Below are 19,277 nucleotides of genomic sequence, written 5' to 3'. Positions count from 1 at the left end.
AACATTGGAGTACAAGTATCATCATCAAGCTTGCTGGGAAAGACATACCCAACGTGGAGTTCACCTCTAAACATTGATTACATTTGTGAATACTAATAATATTATTTCCCAAAGGGTTACTGTAGTTTCTTCTATACCTCATACAGGAAGTAACTGAGTGGTGTTTTCTCTCTGACAGGTATTGGTTTTAAGCAACATTTGTTTTTCAGTTAATAGACAAAAACTATAATGAGGATAACTTACTATGTGCAAATAATAAGATAAATCGCACTATCCATGATGATCACATCAATGTTTTCCCACAAAGAAAATAAATAAATAAAATATGTTGCTGCACTGTGAGGAAATCCTCCCCTTTCTGCCACACATGAAATTTAAGCTCTGAAATGTATATTTTTTATTAAAAATAAAAATTTTTTAGGCTTTGTAATTTTTATTTTTTTATCAAACTACACTATTTTTCATACATTAAAAAAATTGTGAAAAAATAGGTGTATAGTAATAAAAAAGGTTGAATACCCTGTTTCAGAGTTTTTTTTGGTCCTCTGCCATTTTTATATGTCCTTTTTGTTAGTCTGTACATGATTATCACCTTCTTTAACCTGTGCCAGTGCTATTGAAACCATTCTTTCCACACAACCATTCAAAATAAAAGCACAAATATGATTTAGTTTAGGTCCTTACTGAACTAACAGTTTATATTATCCATACACTTTTCATTTTATAACCCACCTAATCAAAGATAGGATCTTGGTGGCTTATGTTATATAAATAATAAATGTAATTTAAATTGTTTTGATATAATTTAATTTGAAAGTTTACTGAATTATATTATATATTGCAAATACATTCAGAATAAGTTTGCTAGCTACACTTGATTTGTTTATTAGGTTTGGTGCCTTCTGTTTGATGTCAGCAGGTTTATGTGTGTTTCCTCTGGACACTATGGCTTTTTCACAAACTCTAAAGAAGTGTTATGAAGCCTTTAGATTACATTTTGTGTGTGTATGGCTGTGCCTATAATGCACTTTCAGATGAAATAACACCTCCCATTTAGTGCACTTTACAGCTCTAAGTACTGCCAGGATAAATTCTAGTTTACTATGTTCCTGAAAAGTTGGTACTTGTTACAGCCAGGAAAGAAATAATCAAAATAAGTGCCTTTTTGATCGATATTTTATAAGGTATATTTATCATCTTTCCATTGTTCAGTTGAAGCCATACTAAAGCCATTTAGTCTGCTATCATTCCAATAAAATACACTAAAACCCAAGCTTTCAGCATAATGTCTGGCAAAGTTGAAGATGATCTCTGTCAACCCTAGAAAATACGTACTGTATTGTGTATTCCATAATTATTAATAAAATATTTTTAGTTTAACTGGGTATTGCCAGAATCCTGGACATACTTGAGAAGTGAAAGAAAGTGGTTGTATAATGCAATGTACAGTAAGACAACTAACTGCAATTGTTATGTAAACAAGTAGTTGATAAGAGCAACATGGTGATTGATAAACCATATTATGTGTGAACCTGATGTCCAAATTGCTGGAATAGCAGATGACTTGCAAGCTAGCAACATGTTAAAGAAAAGCCAGAAATAAAATAAACTCCTTAAGCTCAAAATTGATTAGTCAAAGGTAAGTAAAAATAAAATTTTAAATTTGGTCATTTCTTACTCTGGTTATGTTCAAAGTAGTGTTGAAATATAACCCGAAATGTTTAATCCACTGAACAGTTAATCAGTTTAGTCACAGATCTAAATGCATTGATCCATCCCATTGGAGATCTCTTGCACATTTATTGAATGTTCTGTCACCCCACATTTCTTTACACATTTTTCCTGCCTGTAGTCTTTAAATCAAAGCCTAAAGCAAGCTTTAATATTCTGCACTGATTTCTTCTCACTAACATAAAAGGTATAATTCAGTTCAGTTGCTGCATAACAAATATACAGATAGCATCTGTCTCACTTAGAAATAAATGCTGACCAACTAGTACTGTATCCCTCTGACAACATCTGTTTTATGCTACTCCCAGCAAAGGAACCCAAAAACAATTATACAAAGTGAAAATAGATTAGGTTATGCTGACAAAAACATCCAGTGTATCTAGCATAAAGAGAAATTGCCATGACTATTAACCTCTACCCTAAAAACAATCTCATGCTGTTTAAAGAATTCCAAGTTAGAGAAAAGACAGTTTCTCTGACTCCTATTGATCTAATCTCACAAAACAATTCATATTTATTGAATGGTGCAGTGTCTTCAAATTATGCATTTATCCATCCATTTTTAAACCTGCTCAATCAAGGTCAGGGACACAAGAGGCCTGAGCCTATCAAAGCAGAAAAGAATTCAACCCAGGAACCAGTCCTTTTTTTTTTTTTTAATTTTATTTATTAATTTTATTGTAATCATTCCATACAAATAGATCAATTTATAACAAAAAAAAATTGAAGACAAATCAAACCCCACCCCTGAGAAGGAGAGCTTAGCCAATTGCTTAGGGCTTTTTAATAAGGCAACAATAAACAAAAGAAAGGAAGAAATATATATAGGTAAATAAAAAATGGAGAAGGAAAATAAATGCGGTAATAGTTATTTCTCTTATTCTAAAATAATATTGATTAGATCCTGCCAGGTTTTGAAAAAAAACTGTACAGATCCTCTAAACTGAGAATTTGATTTTTTCCAATTTCAAATAATATAAAACATCGGTTTCCCACTGACTTATCAGAGGAGAGTTAGGATTCTTTCAATTTAACAAAATAAGTCTGCGTGCCAAAAGTGTAGTGAATACAGTCACCGTTTGCTTGTCCTTATCCGCTTCAAGTCCGTCTGGAAGAACACCGAACACAGCTGTTAATGGGTTAGGAGGGATTGTGACCCCAAGGCTGTCTGAAAGGCACTTAAAAATTTTGGTCCAAAATTATGTTAGTTTGGTGCAGGCCCAAAACATGTCACCCAGTGAGGCAGGAGCTTGGTTGCAGCGTTCGCAGGTTGGATCTTGCCCTGGAAACATTTTGGACAGTTTTAAGCGAGACAGATAAGCTCGATATATAATTTTAATTGAATAATTCTATGCTTTGCGCATATGGAGCTCGAGTGAATTCTTTGCTTTGCTACCTTCCATTCCTTTTCTGATATATTGATTAAGAGATCTTCTTTCCAATGTCCTCTGGGGTCTTTGAAAGGTAGGGACTCTAATAAGATTTTATATAATGCGGAAATGGTGTTTAATTCCTCGAAATTGAGCAGTATTTTTTCCAGCATGGTGGAAGGTACGAGGTGAGGAAAATCGGGCAGTTTCTGTTTAACAAAATTTCTAATTTGAAGATAGTGAAAGAAATGTGTAGCTGGGAGGTTGAATTTGGAACATAATTGTTCAAAAGATGCAAATATGTTGTCTATATATAGATCTCTGAGAATTTTAATCCCAAAACTTTTCCAGGTATTAAAAACTGGATATGTTTACGAGGGTTGAAAGAGGTGGTTCTCTTGCAGAGGTGCCGCAGATAAAAGATTCTCCATCTTAAAATGCTTTCTAAGTTGGTTCCATATTCTGAGTGAGTAAAGCACAATTGGGTTATTAGTATATTTGCAATAACTTGCATTTATTGGAGCGCAGAGCAGAGAGTATAAAGAAGTACTACAGGATTTTATTTCTATTGCGAGTCAAGCCTGTGTATGTTCGTTTTTTTTGTGTCCAGGTTTTTATGGCTTGTATGTTTGCTGCCCAGTAATAAAACTGTAAATTAGGTAAAGCCATGCCACCTTCTGCCTGAGGTCTTTGTAGAGTCGCTCTTCGGATACGTGGGTGTTTTGAGTTCCAAATGAATGAGGTTATTGTTGAATCTAATTGCTTAAAAAATGATTTATTGATATATATTGGAATGTTTTGAAATAAAAATAGAAGTTTAGGAAGGATATTCATCTTAACAAGGAACCAGTCCTTGACAGAGTGTCAGTCTATCCTAGGGCATACTAACCCATACATTCACAGTCCCAAACATGAACAATTTAAACTCACCATAAAACCTGAAATGTCTTCGTGATTTGCAAAGCACAAAATAGCTCTATTGTTGATATTAAGAATGTGAAATATTAAAATCAAAGCCACTCAAAGGAGTGACACAAACATCTTTACGTTCAACCAGTAAATCAAAATAGACAATGGCAAAATTGCTTTATGTTTTTAATCTTTATTAATAAGTTGTATAATAACCTATGGGATTACTGTTTACAATTTAGTACATTTTAACCTTGAAGATACAAATACAGTATTTGCTGAACAAATGGATTCTATTCTAGTTAAGGTTTGGTCATTATTGCATCGGGATCAAATTTCAAGATACCTGCAATAGCTATTTAGAAATTCATAAGCATATATAAAATTACTGAGTGTACTCTGAAAACAGATTATGGCAAGCAGAGATTTAAATATGTTTAAGCTGTCTTATGTTATCCTTGGTGTTAAAGAGTAAAATACAGTAAATATGGTAACTACAGTGATGTGTAATCCGGTCTTTTCCTTCCTAGATGAAAACTATACAGGATTTACAAAATATACAGGATTTACTGCAAATCTGGAGCACCTTTCAAAATGCCCCTGATGTTGAAATAACTGTATACTGACTATTCCTTAAACTTTGCCTACCCTATGGTGAATATGTATTGACCTATCAAAAAAATCTGCCTTTTAATGTCTGTGGCATGCATTCCATAAACAGTGTACAACATTTCACATTAAATACAATAGTGCACTCAAAAAGCAAGCAACAGTAAAACAATAATCATGTACAACATTTAGCTATTAGGATAGAAAAGTTAGATACTTACCAGACTTGAGTTGGCCAAATTGGTATCATCTTCAGGCATTGGAAGGAAAACAGCCAATGCAACACAATTTGCAAAGATGGTAAGAAGAATGATAACTTCAAATGGTCTGTTGGAGAAAGTCAAGGAACATACTTGGGGGTGCAGGTGTCATGCATGTCATGTCTACATCTGGCAGATTGAAAACTGCTGCCTTTTCTGTTTTTTGATATTTTTTCTTTTACATAAAGAAATGTATGTCAAGTAATAGTTACAAAATGAGTCCCCACCAAGGTAAAGGAAAATTAAACCAAAGTTAACATTGCAGACTTCATTAAAACAACTTCAGCCATCTTAGATTAAGACAAACACTGCACACACAAATTTATATTTTATGCACTTTTGCTTTGAAGTCACATATAAGTATTACATCAATGATACCAGAAGGAAAAGGCAAAAGTATTCAAAATGTAAAATCCTGAAAATTCCATAGGTAAATCAAAGCAATAAAAATAAATTTTTATCTTAAAAATGTATTTTCATTGTATATGATTAGATTAAATTTACAGATTAAAAAATTATTAGCTCTGCTTAATGTAAAAACTTCAAAAAGGATAACACTTTATTGTAAATTTATAATGTTTATTAATCTAAAAGAGGTTCAAGATTCATTTTCTGATTTTTTCAGCCCACTGAGCGGATACAGATTGCACTACAGTTGCAGAATTCAGTCTTAAAGTTTCCTCCACTTTTGAGAACCTTTGTTACCTGAATCACCAGCTCCACCTGGTGATTTATTTGACATACATCACCAACAGCCTCTGAATGAGTTCACACAGTTGGATAGGCATGGCATGCCTCCCGAACCCTCCAAACAAACTTTGTACTAATTCGTTTTCCTCAGGTTTGATTTTATTTTGTTTGTATAGGCTAGATGAACATCACCTCCCCATGCGATACAAGGCCTGTCATGAAATTGATGGAACTGACTGCAAACATCAAATGTGCCGACACAACCTCATATAAGATCATTTTAACAAATGCTTCCAAGTTTTACAACATAAGTTTAAACAGTCAAATCTCATTAAATTCATGACAGACCTTGGTTGCTTAATCACTCTTAAAAGCAGCTTGGAACAGTAACAAAATATTGTGCTGTGAAAAGACAACATCATACCTATATATGTTTTTGTATTCTTATTCTAACATTTTAATATTCATTTATGAAGTAAGGAAATACGACAAAATGAAATAAACATAAAACAGAAATATAAAAAATGTATGATTGCAAAATAATGCAAATGCATTTAGCTAGTGAAAACATTATAATTTCATCAGGCTGCAAAACAATTAAAATGCATACAAATGGCAGAAAACTTGGAAAAAATGCAGTACTGTACAAAATAAGCATCATACTATGCCTATGTACAACAGAATAACATCTAAACGTCTAAAGTAAAAAAAAAATCTAGTTATAAAAATATTGTCAGCAGTATAAAAACATTATAAAAGAATTAAAGCTTCTCTTCATTTAAAGTACTAAATTTCATATTGTACTAAAATGCAACAGAGACATTGTAATGCTTAATTTATCTTAAATTCTGCATTACACAGTAAATCATGGTAAGAATTCTGCATTTCAGTTGTAATAATACTAAGTCTACTGCAGTATTAAATGTTTTAAAAACACACTTCATTGTGTATAATTTTTTGAAAATATATTTTGTATTTATGTATATTCATAGGCTATCTTGTCTTGAACCTCATAAGCATTAAAGAATTGAAATGGCAGCTCAAAAATGTATCATCCAAACTGAAAAACTCTAAGCTGTGCCTGTCACTAAGGCAACCTCTCTGGCTCTTGACATCACTAATATAAGATTAGAATTTCCTGTATTCATAAACAGTTGTATTACTTACAATATAAATTAATTTAGTTAGTTTTAATCAGTACTATTCTTTGATTAATGCATTTATTATCATACCTGCTTAACTCAGTCCAGGTTCACAGGGCTCCGAAGCCCATCCCTGTAATAACTGGCACAAAGCAGGAACCAACTGCAGATTGAGCAAGGTACATTCACAGCCACACTACATAAAGTTACACATATATGTGGGTCATTGCAGAAAAAATACTACCGTGACATCCACCATGGTGTTGTCAAAAAAATATTTTATTTTACTTAAGATTTTTGCTCAATTCTTTGCCACAGTGATTTAGAATATTTATTTAACACATTTACAATGCAAGAACACAATACATGTTTTGACAAGAACACACTGTTGCACCCAACACCTGTCATTTCCTATTAACCTAATGTTTCTGTGCTTCTACAGTATTGTCAAACTGAGACATAAAGTCAAAGATTCTCCTTTCAGACATTTGCCATCCAGTTCCATGTATTCACAGTCTTCAGTAAGAACTTCCTAACATTTATGTATGTGCAATTTATCCTTAACTAATTTTAATCTGAGCCATCTTGTTATTTTTAAAGAACTAATTGTTAAAGTAAAAGGTGATATCCACTTTTAACTCCCTTTAATCTTTCCTTAAAGATGATTCCTTAAAGTTCCAGAATAAGTCTAATAGCTCTTTGCTTTGTTTTCCTCAGTATTGTTATGCACTTCTGCAAATAATATTCCAGGTATGGCCTCACAAATGATTAATATAGTTTAAGCTTAACCTTCTTTCACTTTCACTCCACACAGTACACAATAAATGTTAAATATTTTATTTTTTGTTCACACGTGTTTTATATCATTACATGGTAATAATCCTCTTCAGTCTGTAATCAGGAAAATAATTTTAACACTGAAATGAAAAAGTGAATTGGAAAAAAAAGATAATTGGTTTACTTGAATAACTTTTGGTGGAGTTGTTGCCTAAGATTTCCTATATAACAACTACCCTGCTGGGCCTGAAAAGCTTCCTTAATCAGTTTATGCTATTTTGGAGTAATCATTAATGTAAGCATCTGAACTATTGCTAAATCAAATATATCTTGTCACTTTTGAATTCCAAACACAAGCTCAAGATTTACATGCCGAAGTCTCTTTTTACCACCCATCAAACACCTTTACATGATCCATTTTCAAATTAAATAATGCAATTACGTCACCATATTGGACAGAACACTAAATAGAACAATAAATAAAAAATAAATGAGCATGATATTTGCACTGCTATGAAAGTTGCCATGCTGTGTCATTATTCTCCAGAAACCCATACATTTCTTAAAGTTTCTGACCAGAATTTCTATTTCTACACAGTGTGGACCACTTAGTTCCAGTGTGTACATTGATTCTCAATTTTCAAAACCAAACATTTTAAAGTTGTAAACAAAAAGCATGAGTTCTGTTTAGTGAGCAAGGAAATAGTGATACAAATTCCTCAATGGAGGAGAGATACGGGAGAGGGAGAATGATATTAACAATTCTTAACAATTGTAAAGTTTAGTAATTGGTAGAAAGTTGTTTTGAAAATTGTCTTAACATATTTAAATAAAATAGGAATTAGAATACCCAAGAAAAGCTTTTTGTTATGGCTTCTTCTCCCAAACTAAATGATTAAATGTCAAAATCTCTAGCAGCATTGCTAAAGTTAGTGGTGCACCATCTGTGGGAATGCAGATGTATATTCCATTATGTAAGTATTAATAAAATGCATTTTTCTACACTCTTACAGATGAAAAAAATCACACACAAAACCAATATAGCACATTTAATGGTAGTAATGATTCAGTGTCAAGCTGAAAGTTAAAGTGATAATCACTGGTACATATTTCTTTTTCATCTACTTAGTTAATAATAATAATTCATTACATTTATATAGCGCTTTTCTCAGTACTCAAAGCAGGGAGGAACCGAACCCACAATCTTCCACAGTCTCCTTACTGCAAACCAGCAGCACTACCACTGCACCACCTGTGAGGATAAAAGCTTGCAACCAAGCTATTTAGTAGACTATGTACAAAGATATGCGCACCCAGACACATCATAAAATCCAGAGAAATATGTAATCAGGGTCATGTTCTTAAACTAAAAGCTTAATTTTGGCAATTGCTGTTCAAAGCAATAAACTACATTTCTACATACTATGTGCTAGGCTGATTGGCAACTGTAAATTGGTCTTGTATAAGTGACTATGATTACTGTATGTTTGCCTTGTCATGGACCAGTACTTCATCCAGAGATGGTCATTGCTTTATGCTCAAACCTGCCAAATTAAGCTCAAACTCCTGCAAGCCTAAATTAAAGTAGGAGGGATTCAAATTGACATTTTTCTGCAAATATTCAATGATATTAATTTTAGGAATGGACAGCATCTCTGGGGCAGTTTTCCACTGATTAGAGTCCTACGTCAGGGTTAGGCAAAACTTGTTCATCAACATTGTTAGCTCCAGTTGCATAAACAAATCCTCAAAGCTCTGTACTTAACTCACTATAAAATGTTTGGCTTTGAGTTTGGTATTAGTTTTATGCAGAAGATGCTCAATTATTTAATCTGGAGTATGAACAGCCTTGTAGAAATTAAATTATACATTTTTTTAAAATTCAACTACAACGAAATAGAACTTTGTTGGCAATAAAGCACAGCTAAACAGATTTAACTTCTTTTCCTGTCACTCTGATGATACAATTGTGCTTTTGTCTGTATTGAGGAATCAACTCATGTACAGTATTTCTATTTTTAATCCATTACATTAACTTAAACTGGTTTCTCAACAGGATCCTCAGTCACACATGCTAGCATTTAATGTCTGTTTTGTTCAATCTTCCCTGGGTGTCTGACATCTACCAGAACTGAAGACAAAGTTTTGATGTTGAGTCATAAAGCTTTATCTGGCCCTGTGCAACCCTACATCAGCAACATTTTGCATCAATACCCATCACTCCACCCACTCCAATTCACCGATGCAAGCAGTCTTGTCATTCTTCTAATCTAAGTGCCATGAATAGTTCGATTACACCTAGACTCATTAGAGGTCTCTGTAAATTTATTAGATCTTCTGACACATTCCATTTAAAACTCATTTGCTTAAAAAGACATTAAATTTTTTTATTATTCACTGTTTCCAAGAACTTAATTCTCATTACATGCTAGTTATTCACTTATTTTTGTAATACATCTGATATTGGTCTCACTGAAGTGATGTTTCTTTTTAATTTCTTAGATGAGTTGTTTTGGTTCAGGATATTACACATTGTACATTTGTTACAGGTCATATCTACATTGTCTACAAAAAATGAAAATAATCATTGCAGAAGTGTTGTAATTGCCTTCATACCCCATAAACAGAATATCAATCAATGGAACTTTTTAATGACAACATCTTACCTAATTTCAGTATATTAAATAGCATTGATGTAATGCATACTGCACTAACAGAACTTTTTAAGAGCATGTACTGTATATGAACAACTAAGGATTACACTGAGATTTGGAAGTTGTGAGAACTCCTTAAAGGCTTTATGTATCCTTTTGACATCTTAACAATGAAAATGGGTGTGGTCTTTCAGCTGCCTAAATGCTCTTGCAAGGGAGGTCCCTTGATAGTTTCGTAAAAAAAAAAAAAACAGATGTGGTATTCTCCCTTACAGGCCCAAAACACTATTATCCAACGCAGATTATTTTATTTATTAGCGAAGTGCTAAAATGCCCAGTTTAACCACTGCCAACAGACCATTCTTAAAAATATTTCCAAAATATGAAGAGGGCTATATCCATTGAAAATATACAGTTTATAACCTTAAATTAAACATTATTAAATCATTATCAGTTGACAAAGACACAGAAGACATTGGAAGCAATTAAAAAAATAACTGACAATATCAACATTTTTGTCAAAAAGCAGAGATGCTATATATTGAAATTATAAAATTATCTGATTCTGGTAAGATTACAGTTCCTATTACTATGGAATAAATTACAATGATTATTTTTATGAAATTCACCTGATTCATTTGTATCATTATCATCAACATCTTCTTATATTCAGTTATTGTGCTTTTCAAGAAAACCTCAAATTTTTTAACAAAATTAATTGCTTGAGCCAACAACAAAAGAATAAAACATACTCAGTTATTCCGGATGGAAAAGTTCTATCTTAACTTAACCCAATTCATTATAACACTGCCAATCAATCAAATACATATTTTCAGACACTACTTCCAGAACAGTTTTTAACAATCAACAAAAGATGCTAAACTACAAGAATGTAATGTTCTTCATGTATTCAATATTACACTTGACAAATGATGTATTTCTTAATGGATGTACAGTAGCATAGTGATTAATGCCTGGAGACTGCCTCTGTGAAGTTTACATATTCTTTCTATCTGTGCTGATTTTCCTCTAGATACTCTCATTTTGTCCCCATATCCTGAAGATATATACAGTAGTTCATCAATAAAGCTATTGATTTCACTATGTGGTAATGAGTCTTATGCTTCTAATTCTATTGTCTAAAGTACACAAAAACATATTCACAATTTTTCCTTTGTCCGAGTCAGAGAAGTTACTAATCAATTGTACAGAACCATACCTTGAGTGTGATGATGTCAAGACTGAAGCTACATGACAGGCTAAAAATAAAATGTACCCATCATCATGTCCTGCCACATTCACCTATAGGGGGAATCCCTCATGAAAGCTGCATGTACTGTATGATAGTTGCTATTGAATAGGAGAATAGTAATTTGAAATCTGTCACCAAAGCAAAAATTCATGCATCCTTATTTAACCTGTTGAGGATTGTCTAAAAGGTAATAGGTTTTACAGGGCAAATATGGAGCCAAAATAATGCAGGAAATTGAAAACAGCACAGTGAAGGTCATGGTAAGAGACAGAGAGAAAGGAGGATCAAGAGAAAGAGAGAGAGATAGAGACACAGAGAGAAAGACAGAGACAGAGAGAGAGAGAGATTATCTATTTCAGATTATCTATCAGAGTATCTCTGTGTTCTAGAATGGGAAGAGGGAGTACTCCAAGGGACAGTAAATTCTGACAGTGCAGATGGTGTTCAAGAAAGGAATCTTAAGAAGCTGATTGAGGGAGACTGTTACATTCTTGATGGAATTCTTTGGTACTCCCCCACAAGATTTTGAATGCTAGATCCATTAAAAAATGCATTACATTTTTATTAAATTTATGACATTAAAGCACCTCAACTCCTTTGAGCTGACTTATGGTGTCAGTGATAATCCGCCTGGGATAGCTGGAAATCAGATCATTCAGAAGGCAGGTGAGACTTTCGTGATCTGCACTTGATCTCAGAAGTAATTTTTGGGATTAATATGGAACCTAAGAAGACACACTCTGCTGTATAGACAGAAGATATGATTTAGTTGGTTTAGAACTAATACAAAAATGACTCCAAAATGTTAAAGTGAGTGCTTTACTTAAAAACAAACACAAAGGAGGAACAATGTTTGGAAAATTACAGGTCTTCAACATGCAATTCTTTTATGGGGCTCACTCTACAATGACAAGGCTCAATGCCCTAAAGAGGACCATGTCTGCCTATCTTAGCATGTAAATGACTTTTATAGGTTTATAGGGTCATTACCGTCACGGTACATGGTGACCACTCTTTGCCAGCCATGAAATGTCTAATACAAAGGTATTCGTTTATGTTATACTGAAACATCTATGTTAAGAATCTTTGAAAAAAGTCAGATCACTGTAAAGAATTAAATAAGTAAACTGAGAAACACCCTATATTGTTACTTAAAAAAATCTGACCATTATGTTCATTGCATGTTTCGGAGACTTTTGAGAAGACAGAAGAATGAGGAGGGACTGGACTCTGGGTTAATTTCATGACCCAGCTGCTGCCTGCATGGAATCTGCATGTTTCCCCTGTTGACCTTTTTTACGTTTAGCTTCCTTTCATATTGTAAAGAAATGCATTTGGGGTAAAACAAATCAAGAAAATCAGCTTGAAGTGAGCATGCAGTGGGATTTACACACATATTTTGTGCCTGCTTTGAGTTTGATGCAATATATACAGTATATACAGGTGCTGGTCATAAAATTAGAATATCATGACAAAGTTGATTTATTTCAGTAATTCCATTCAAAAAGTGAAACTTGTATATTAGATTCATTCATTACACACAGACTGATGTATTTCAAATGTTTATTTCTTTTAATGTTGATGATTATAACTGACAACTAATGAAAGTCCCAAATTCAGTATCTTGGAAAATTAGAATATCAATTAAAACCAATGCAAAAAAAGGATTTTTAGAAATGTTGGCCAACTGAAATGTATGAACATGAAAAGCACTCAATATTTAGTTGGGGCTCCTTAGGCCTGGATTACTGCAGCAATGCGGCGTGGCATGGAGTCGATCAGTCTGTGGCACTGCTCAGGTGTTATGAGAGCCCATGTTGCTCTGATAGTGGCCTTCAGCTCTTCTGAATTGTTGGGTCTGGCGTATTGCATCTTCCTCTTCACAATACCCCATAGATTTGCTATGGGGTTAAGGTCAGGCGAGTTTGCTGGCCAATCAAGAACAGGGATACCATGGTCCTTAAACCAGGTACTGGTGGCTTTGGCACTGTGTGCAGGTGCCAGGTCCTGTTGAAAAATGAAATCTGCATCTCCATAAAGTTCGTCAGCAGCAGGAAGCATGAAGTGCTCTAAAACTTCCTGGTAGATGGCTGCGTTGACCTTGGACCTCAGAAAACACAATGGACCAACACCAGCAGATGACATGGCACCCCAAACCATTACTGACTGTGGAAACTTTACACTGGACCTCACGCAACGTGGATTCTGTGCCTCTCCTCTCTTCCTCCAGACTCTGGGACCTTGATTTCCAAAGGAAATGCAAAATTTACTTTCATCAGAGAACATAACTTTGGACGACTCAGCAGCAGTCCAGTCCTTTTTGTCTTTAGCCCAGGCAAGACGCTTCTGATGCTGTCTCTTGTTCAAGAGTGGCTTGACACAAGGAATGCGACAGCTGAAACCCATGTCTTGCATACGTCTGTGCGTGGTGGTTCTTGAAGCACTGACTCCAGCTGCAGTCCACTCTTTGTGAATCTCCCCCACAATTTTGAATGGGTTTTGTTTCACAATCCTCTTCAGGGTGGTGTTATCCCTATTGCTTGTACACTTTTTTCTACCACATCTTGTCCTTCCCTTCACCTCTCTATTAATGTGCTTGGACACAGAGCTCTGTGAACAGCCAGCCTCTTTAGCAATGACCTTTTGTGTCTTGCCCTCCTTGTGCAAAGTGTCAATGGTCGTCATTTGGACAACTGTCAAGTCAGCAGTCTTCCCCATGATTGTGTAGCCTACAGAACTAGACTGAGAGACCATTTAAAGGCTTTTGCAGGTGTTTTGAGTTAATTAGCTGATTAGAGTGTGGCACCAGGTGTCTTCAATATTGAACCTTTTCACAATATTCTAATTTTTCAAGATACTGAATTTGGGACTTTCATTAGTTGTCAGTTATAATCATCAACATTAAAAGAAATAAACATTTGAAATACATCAGTCTGTGTGTAATGAATGAATCTAATATACAAGTTTCACTTTTTGAATGGAATTACTGAAATAAATCAACTTTGTCATGATATTCTAATTTTATGACCAGCACCTGTATATATTTTTTTTTGAATAGGCAGTGTTCTCTGTTGCTAAGGTAATGGAGTGTAAACCATTAAGTTGCCGGTTGAAGAAAACCAACTGATTCACTTAATGAGCACGACAAAGTCATAACACAAGCTAGTTCTCCATATATTCAAATTTTAAAATGACTGGGAAGAGGGAGTACTCTTTATACCTGGTAATTTGCATGAGATTGAATTCACTATGAAATGGTGCTATGAAAGTATTTTAGTACCTGAGATACTGTCCTGTCAACTTGTCTGACCCTAAACAAGTTACATCACCTGTGAGAGATCCATCTATTAAAATATGGAAATAATCACATCACCATCTTCATCACATATTGAACAGATATTTCCAAAGTATAACTGGAATAGCCAGGAATATGGAAATAGTACTTACCTATTTTATCTAGAAAGTTGCATGGGTTGTATTCAATGTGGAAAAGTGTTATAAATAATTTTGTTTTAATTTGCACTTTGTACTATTGGCTAAGGTGTCACATCATTAAACCATGTTGCCACCAATAACTCACTTTATAACTCTGATCAAAATTAATTGTATAAATATAGAAAAAACTACAGTATGGAGGTAAGGTCTGTAAGTGTATGAACTTCACAGCTCTGTTAAAATTAAATTAATGGGAAACATTTTGACACATATATTAGAAATCATGCAATCTTCCATTCCCTTTGTCTTTAAAGAGACAAGACTCTTTTGGCTACCCCCATGAAAGATTTCCAGGCAGCAGCTGTTCTCTTCAATCACAATTACCTTAGCACAGTCAAAGATGCACATTGAAATGACATGCAGGGATGAGCACTATAACTGCAATGTGACCTTATCTTTGAAATGCTTTTTAAAATAAAATCTTCCCTTACAACATTTAAACCTTAACTTCAGGTACAGAATAGGCTGAAGTAACAGCATGCTGAACGTTGGAAAGGTGCTTCTGCTTTTTAAACTAGTCTATATTTGTAAGCATGTGTTTCATGGAATCTGTGCCGCAAAGAACAACTAAGTGCATCACAGGACTAAAGGGAATATCCTTTTCTGGCTGCTTTAAGCTTGAATAGTGAAGGTCACATAAGGAACTCATCTGGGTGTTCAAATTTTTCAAGGACACTGTTATTGCTGGGTCCTCAAAATTGTCTACATAAACAGAGAATTACTATCTTAATGACATTTTAAGTAGCAGTACATATAAGCAGCACTACTTCACACAAAATGTTATGGAAGTCATAAGCAGCACAACTAGCTCCAGTATAGTTGACGTGGAGACATTGACAGATTTAGATGGAATCTTTGAATTAAATAAATATCACTTAATCAAATAAGTTTGATGTAATGCATAATCTCCTCTCATATGTAAAATTTATTATCTGCTTTCTTATAAAATAACAGTGTTTAAAATTTAGAAGATGCCTGAGTGTTCATGGGTGAAAAATACACTTCCTAAGGCACAAAGAATTTTAAATATCTGAAAGTTTTAATGTAACATTAATAAACACATTAAAATTCATCCATCTATTTTACCATTAGCCTTAGACAGATAGGGAAAGAAGTAAATGAGGAACTGATGCTCAAAAGCATTGTTAGAAACATCTGGATGGGAGAGTAAACAAATACATATACACTCACTCACACATGGCCATGTCTTGGAAAGAGACAAAAACAAGAGTAGGAAATGCAAATGGTCAGTTTTACTTTCTATACTTGTAAAACAGGAAGGTGTCATTTAAACAAAGCAAGCATTGAAAACCTTTATTCATTCTTTAATAAGTACAACTAAAAAAAATGAATAATATCCAAAAACCTGGTTACCTAGCTTTTCCACACTTATTTTATTTGTCCAGGACTGCGAGACAGAAAAGCAATTTTTATCATTACGCATGACCTCAATCTGTCCACTAGAGAGCAATAACTTCCCCCACCTTCTGCCTTACTTCTGTTAATAGAAGCTGACACACACGAACAGCTGTGGACCCCAAGAATATCATCTTCATACTTAAATATATAAGAAAGCTCAAAACCTCAATCTACATCTTGACATATTCTAAATCATTCTTCCTTCACTTCAATGTGTTAATGTGGCTATTCAATGTCTACTCATTTAGGCTAACAGTCATATAATATGCAAAGTGTTTATTCTTTTACCATCAAAAAGGCACCATTCTGCTTTATTGAACGTTTAGTTAGGGTTTAACAGCTCATAAACCTTTAAGAAAAGCAGTCTTAGTGTCAATAAAACATAAAATGGAGCTGACAAACCTGAATTCCAGAATAGTTATTTAAGACACAAAACTAAATAAACCTGTAGACCAACAAGGATAACTAAATTTAGTACATACCATACAAGCAGTACAGCAAAGAAGTCCCCCTCTCCTTTCCACTATACAGGTCCAAATCCATCTTGTCATTTCTTTAACTTCATGTATTAAGAATGACCTGTTTATCCCCAGACAAGCCCATTTCATACCAAAAATGTTATATTTTTCTTAAAGCAACATCCAGAGTAAGTAATTCCAAATGATGAGTTGGATAAGTTGGAGCACTTGTAGCTCATTCCATTGGTCTCAGATAATAATTCAATATTTTCAGAAAAGGCAAGAGAAACATGCTGAATGCTTGGCTTTGTAACCAAAGGATACTTCCATTCCACAATACTGATGCAAGCTTTTCTGAAGGGGTTGCGGAGGGTCAGACAGCACAAGGCCCTGGCCGGTCGAGGGTTGGCAGCACTGGCCTGTTTCTTCAGTTTCTCCTTCTGTTTCTTCCTTTGTAGTGTGTCGCTGTCAGGGAGAGCAGCCACAGCGTTGGGCTCCATGTCAGCTGCTCACCTCTTTTGAGTAATTTTGCTTTTAAAATATGCTTTTTTCCTTTTTTTCCCTCACCCCCCCACCCTCCTTTTCCCACACGTACACTCTTGCTTCCTCTATCCCAGGACACGAAGCAGGACTAGGACCCAAGTTTGCCCGCTGTGGCTGCTTCTCCCTCTCCTCCTGTCCTTCACGCTTTCGAGTGCCTTTCTGCTGAGTTGGTTTTCTGTAAGGGTAAAACAACACCGTGCAGGGACACCAGGAGCGGCAGGCTGGGCTTTGGCAGCATGATTTAAATTTAGATGCTCGGCAGAGTTGACAAGCAGCCACAGCAGTGAAGCAGAGTTGAGGGGCCGAGCTTCCTAAGCTGTCAGGCTCCTGAGGCAGCAGAAAAAAATGGGCTCCACAGCTGTTGTCAGCGTGTCCTGCTAGCTTTCACAAAGCTCATCTTTGGAAGTTATAGAGTAGGAAAAGCAGAAATAAACATTTACAAAAGAATCAGGAAATGGGCACCCAGCCTTTCTCTCTTGAGAGAGCTGTAAGCGATTCTACTAAAGGAATGACACTGAAGATGTTCCACCTTTTACTGTTTTGTCAGGTAACATCTCTGTTGGCTAGAGTATGTGTTATTCATATAAAGTGGAGCAAAGAGAATTTTTTCATAAGTGAAGGAGAAGGTAGAGCAATAGTTTAATTCAGAAAAAACAGGCAGCAGGAGACCCATGAAAAAATGCACAAGTATAATATGGGTTCTGTTAGCTCAGGGACAGGAGACATTCTTTATGAGAAGATAGAAGTAAAACATGGGTAAGAACAGCTGCATTATCATTATGAGAAGCACAGGTACAGAATAAATTTTGTTGGAGAGTGGCAGGGGATGTTCATTAGGAGATGACAGAGGTCGGGGAAAGGACAGGAGTTTGAGAAACATATTAGGAGTGGGAAAAGGAGACAGGCAAGGGTTTTGTTAGGTGAAGAGCTGAAGAAATTTAAAAAAGCAGACTGCTGCAGAGTGTTTCATAAGGAAAGGGACAGAGTAGTAAATTTCTTATATTGAGAGCTACAAGTACTAGTCAAATGTGATTAAGTCAGGCATGGTAGATATAAAATAAGAGAAGACTGGGACAAAAACATTTAGAGAAATAAAGAACATATTCAGGAAAACCACAATGAAATTGGAGACAAGTATAGAACCAGAGCAATGTCACTTCAGAGAAAGGGAGTACAAATAAATTAGGGGTTTCTTTGTGATATGAACTGAATAGACTTGTTTGGAGAAAACATACATTGGAAAGGCTGCTCACAAGATAACAGAAATAGGGTGAATGTAATAAAAGAGGTAAAAAAAACAATATGAGTTTTATTTGGAGAAGCATAGGAAAAGTATGGAGTTTTGTTCAGTAGGGAGCACTGGCACCATGGGTGGAACAGATTAAGTGCTCAGAAATACACTGTGGAAAGGTTTGTCCACTTACTGTGTCTTATATTAAAGAAACATTCAACATAGCACAGGCACTATCCAAAGATCCCAAAATAAATACAGAAATGGTTAAAAAAAAGGAATAATATACAGAAAAAAAGCAATATAAAACAGCATAATAATAATAATAATAATGTAGAAAGGGAATCCCTAGAGAATGTGTGTATAACTTTGAAAATGGCAACAGAATCAATGCCATTGCAGATGGTGAACTATACAAATACCATCAGTTCCAACAAGGGCACTTATACAATACAAACAAATTAAACATACTCTTACATGAAAATATACATCTTGTCTTTCATAAATACTCAAAACATACCTACACCATACCACGCATGCTAAAGCCATCAATACATAAGCCATAAAACACTCACATATTTCTTTGGATTTATACATTGGTCATAAACAAACCTACAACAGCTCCAAAGGAAACTATGAGCACTGTTCACAAAACACAAATAACACCACTCCAGAGCAGCCACAGAACTACTCACTCTTTCATATGCTGAGGGAGGCAGGTGCCTCATAGCTATCAA

At 34.8% G+C, this 19,277-nt stretch overlaps 1 protein-coding gene across 1 annotated transcript in view; it reads right to left on the bottom strand.

The window, feature by feature from the left end:
- LOC114648167 (voltage-dependent L-type calcium channel subunit alpha-1S-like) overlaps positions 1–17,522 on the bottom strand; it is a 99,211-nt gene extending 81,689 nt beyond the window's left edge. The window contains exons 1-2 of the mRNA XM_028797039.2: positions 17,091–17,522; positions 4,841–4,946 (exon numbers count right to left, since the gene is read on the bottom strand). Of these exons, the coding sequence (XP_028652872.1) occupies positions 4,841–4,946; positions 17,091–17,266 (282 nt within the window). The 5' untranslated portion in view covers positions 17,267–17,522. The remainder of the gene's footprint in view (positions 1–4,840; positions 4,947–17,090) is intronic.
- Between the last annotated feature and the right edge of the window lie 1,755 nt (positions 17,523–19,277).

Source organism: Erpetoichthys calabaricus, chromosome 3 (assembly GCF_900747795.2).
Source record: "Erpetoichthys calabaricus chromosome 3, fErpCal1.3, whole genome shotgun sequence".
Classification (NCBI taxonomy): domain Eukaryota; kingdom Metazoa; phylum Chordata; class Cladistia; order Polypteriformes; family Polypteridae; genus Erpetoichthys; species Erpetoichthys calabaricus.
Note: the sequence above shows the minus strand (reverse complement) of the source record. Positions and strands in the feature narration are given on the sequence as shown.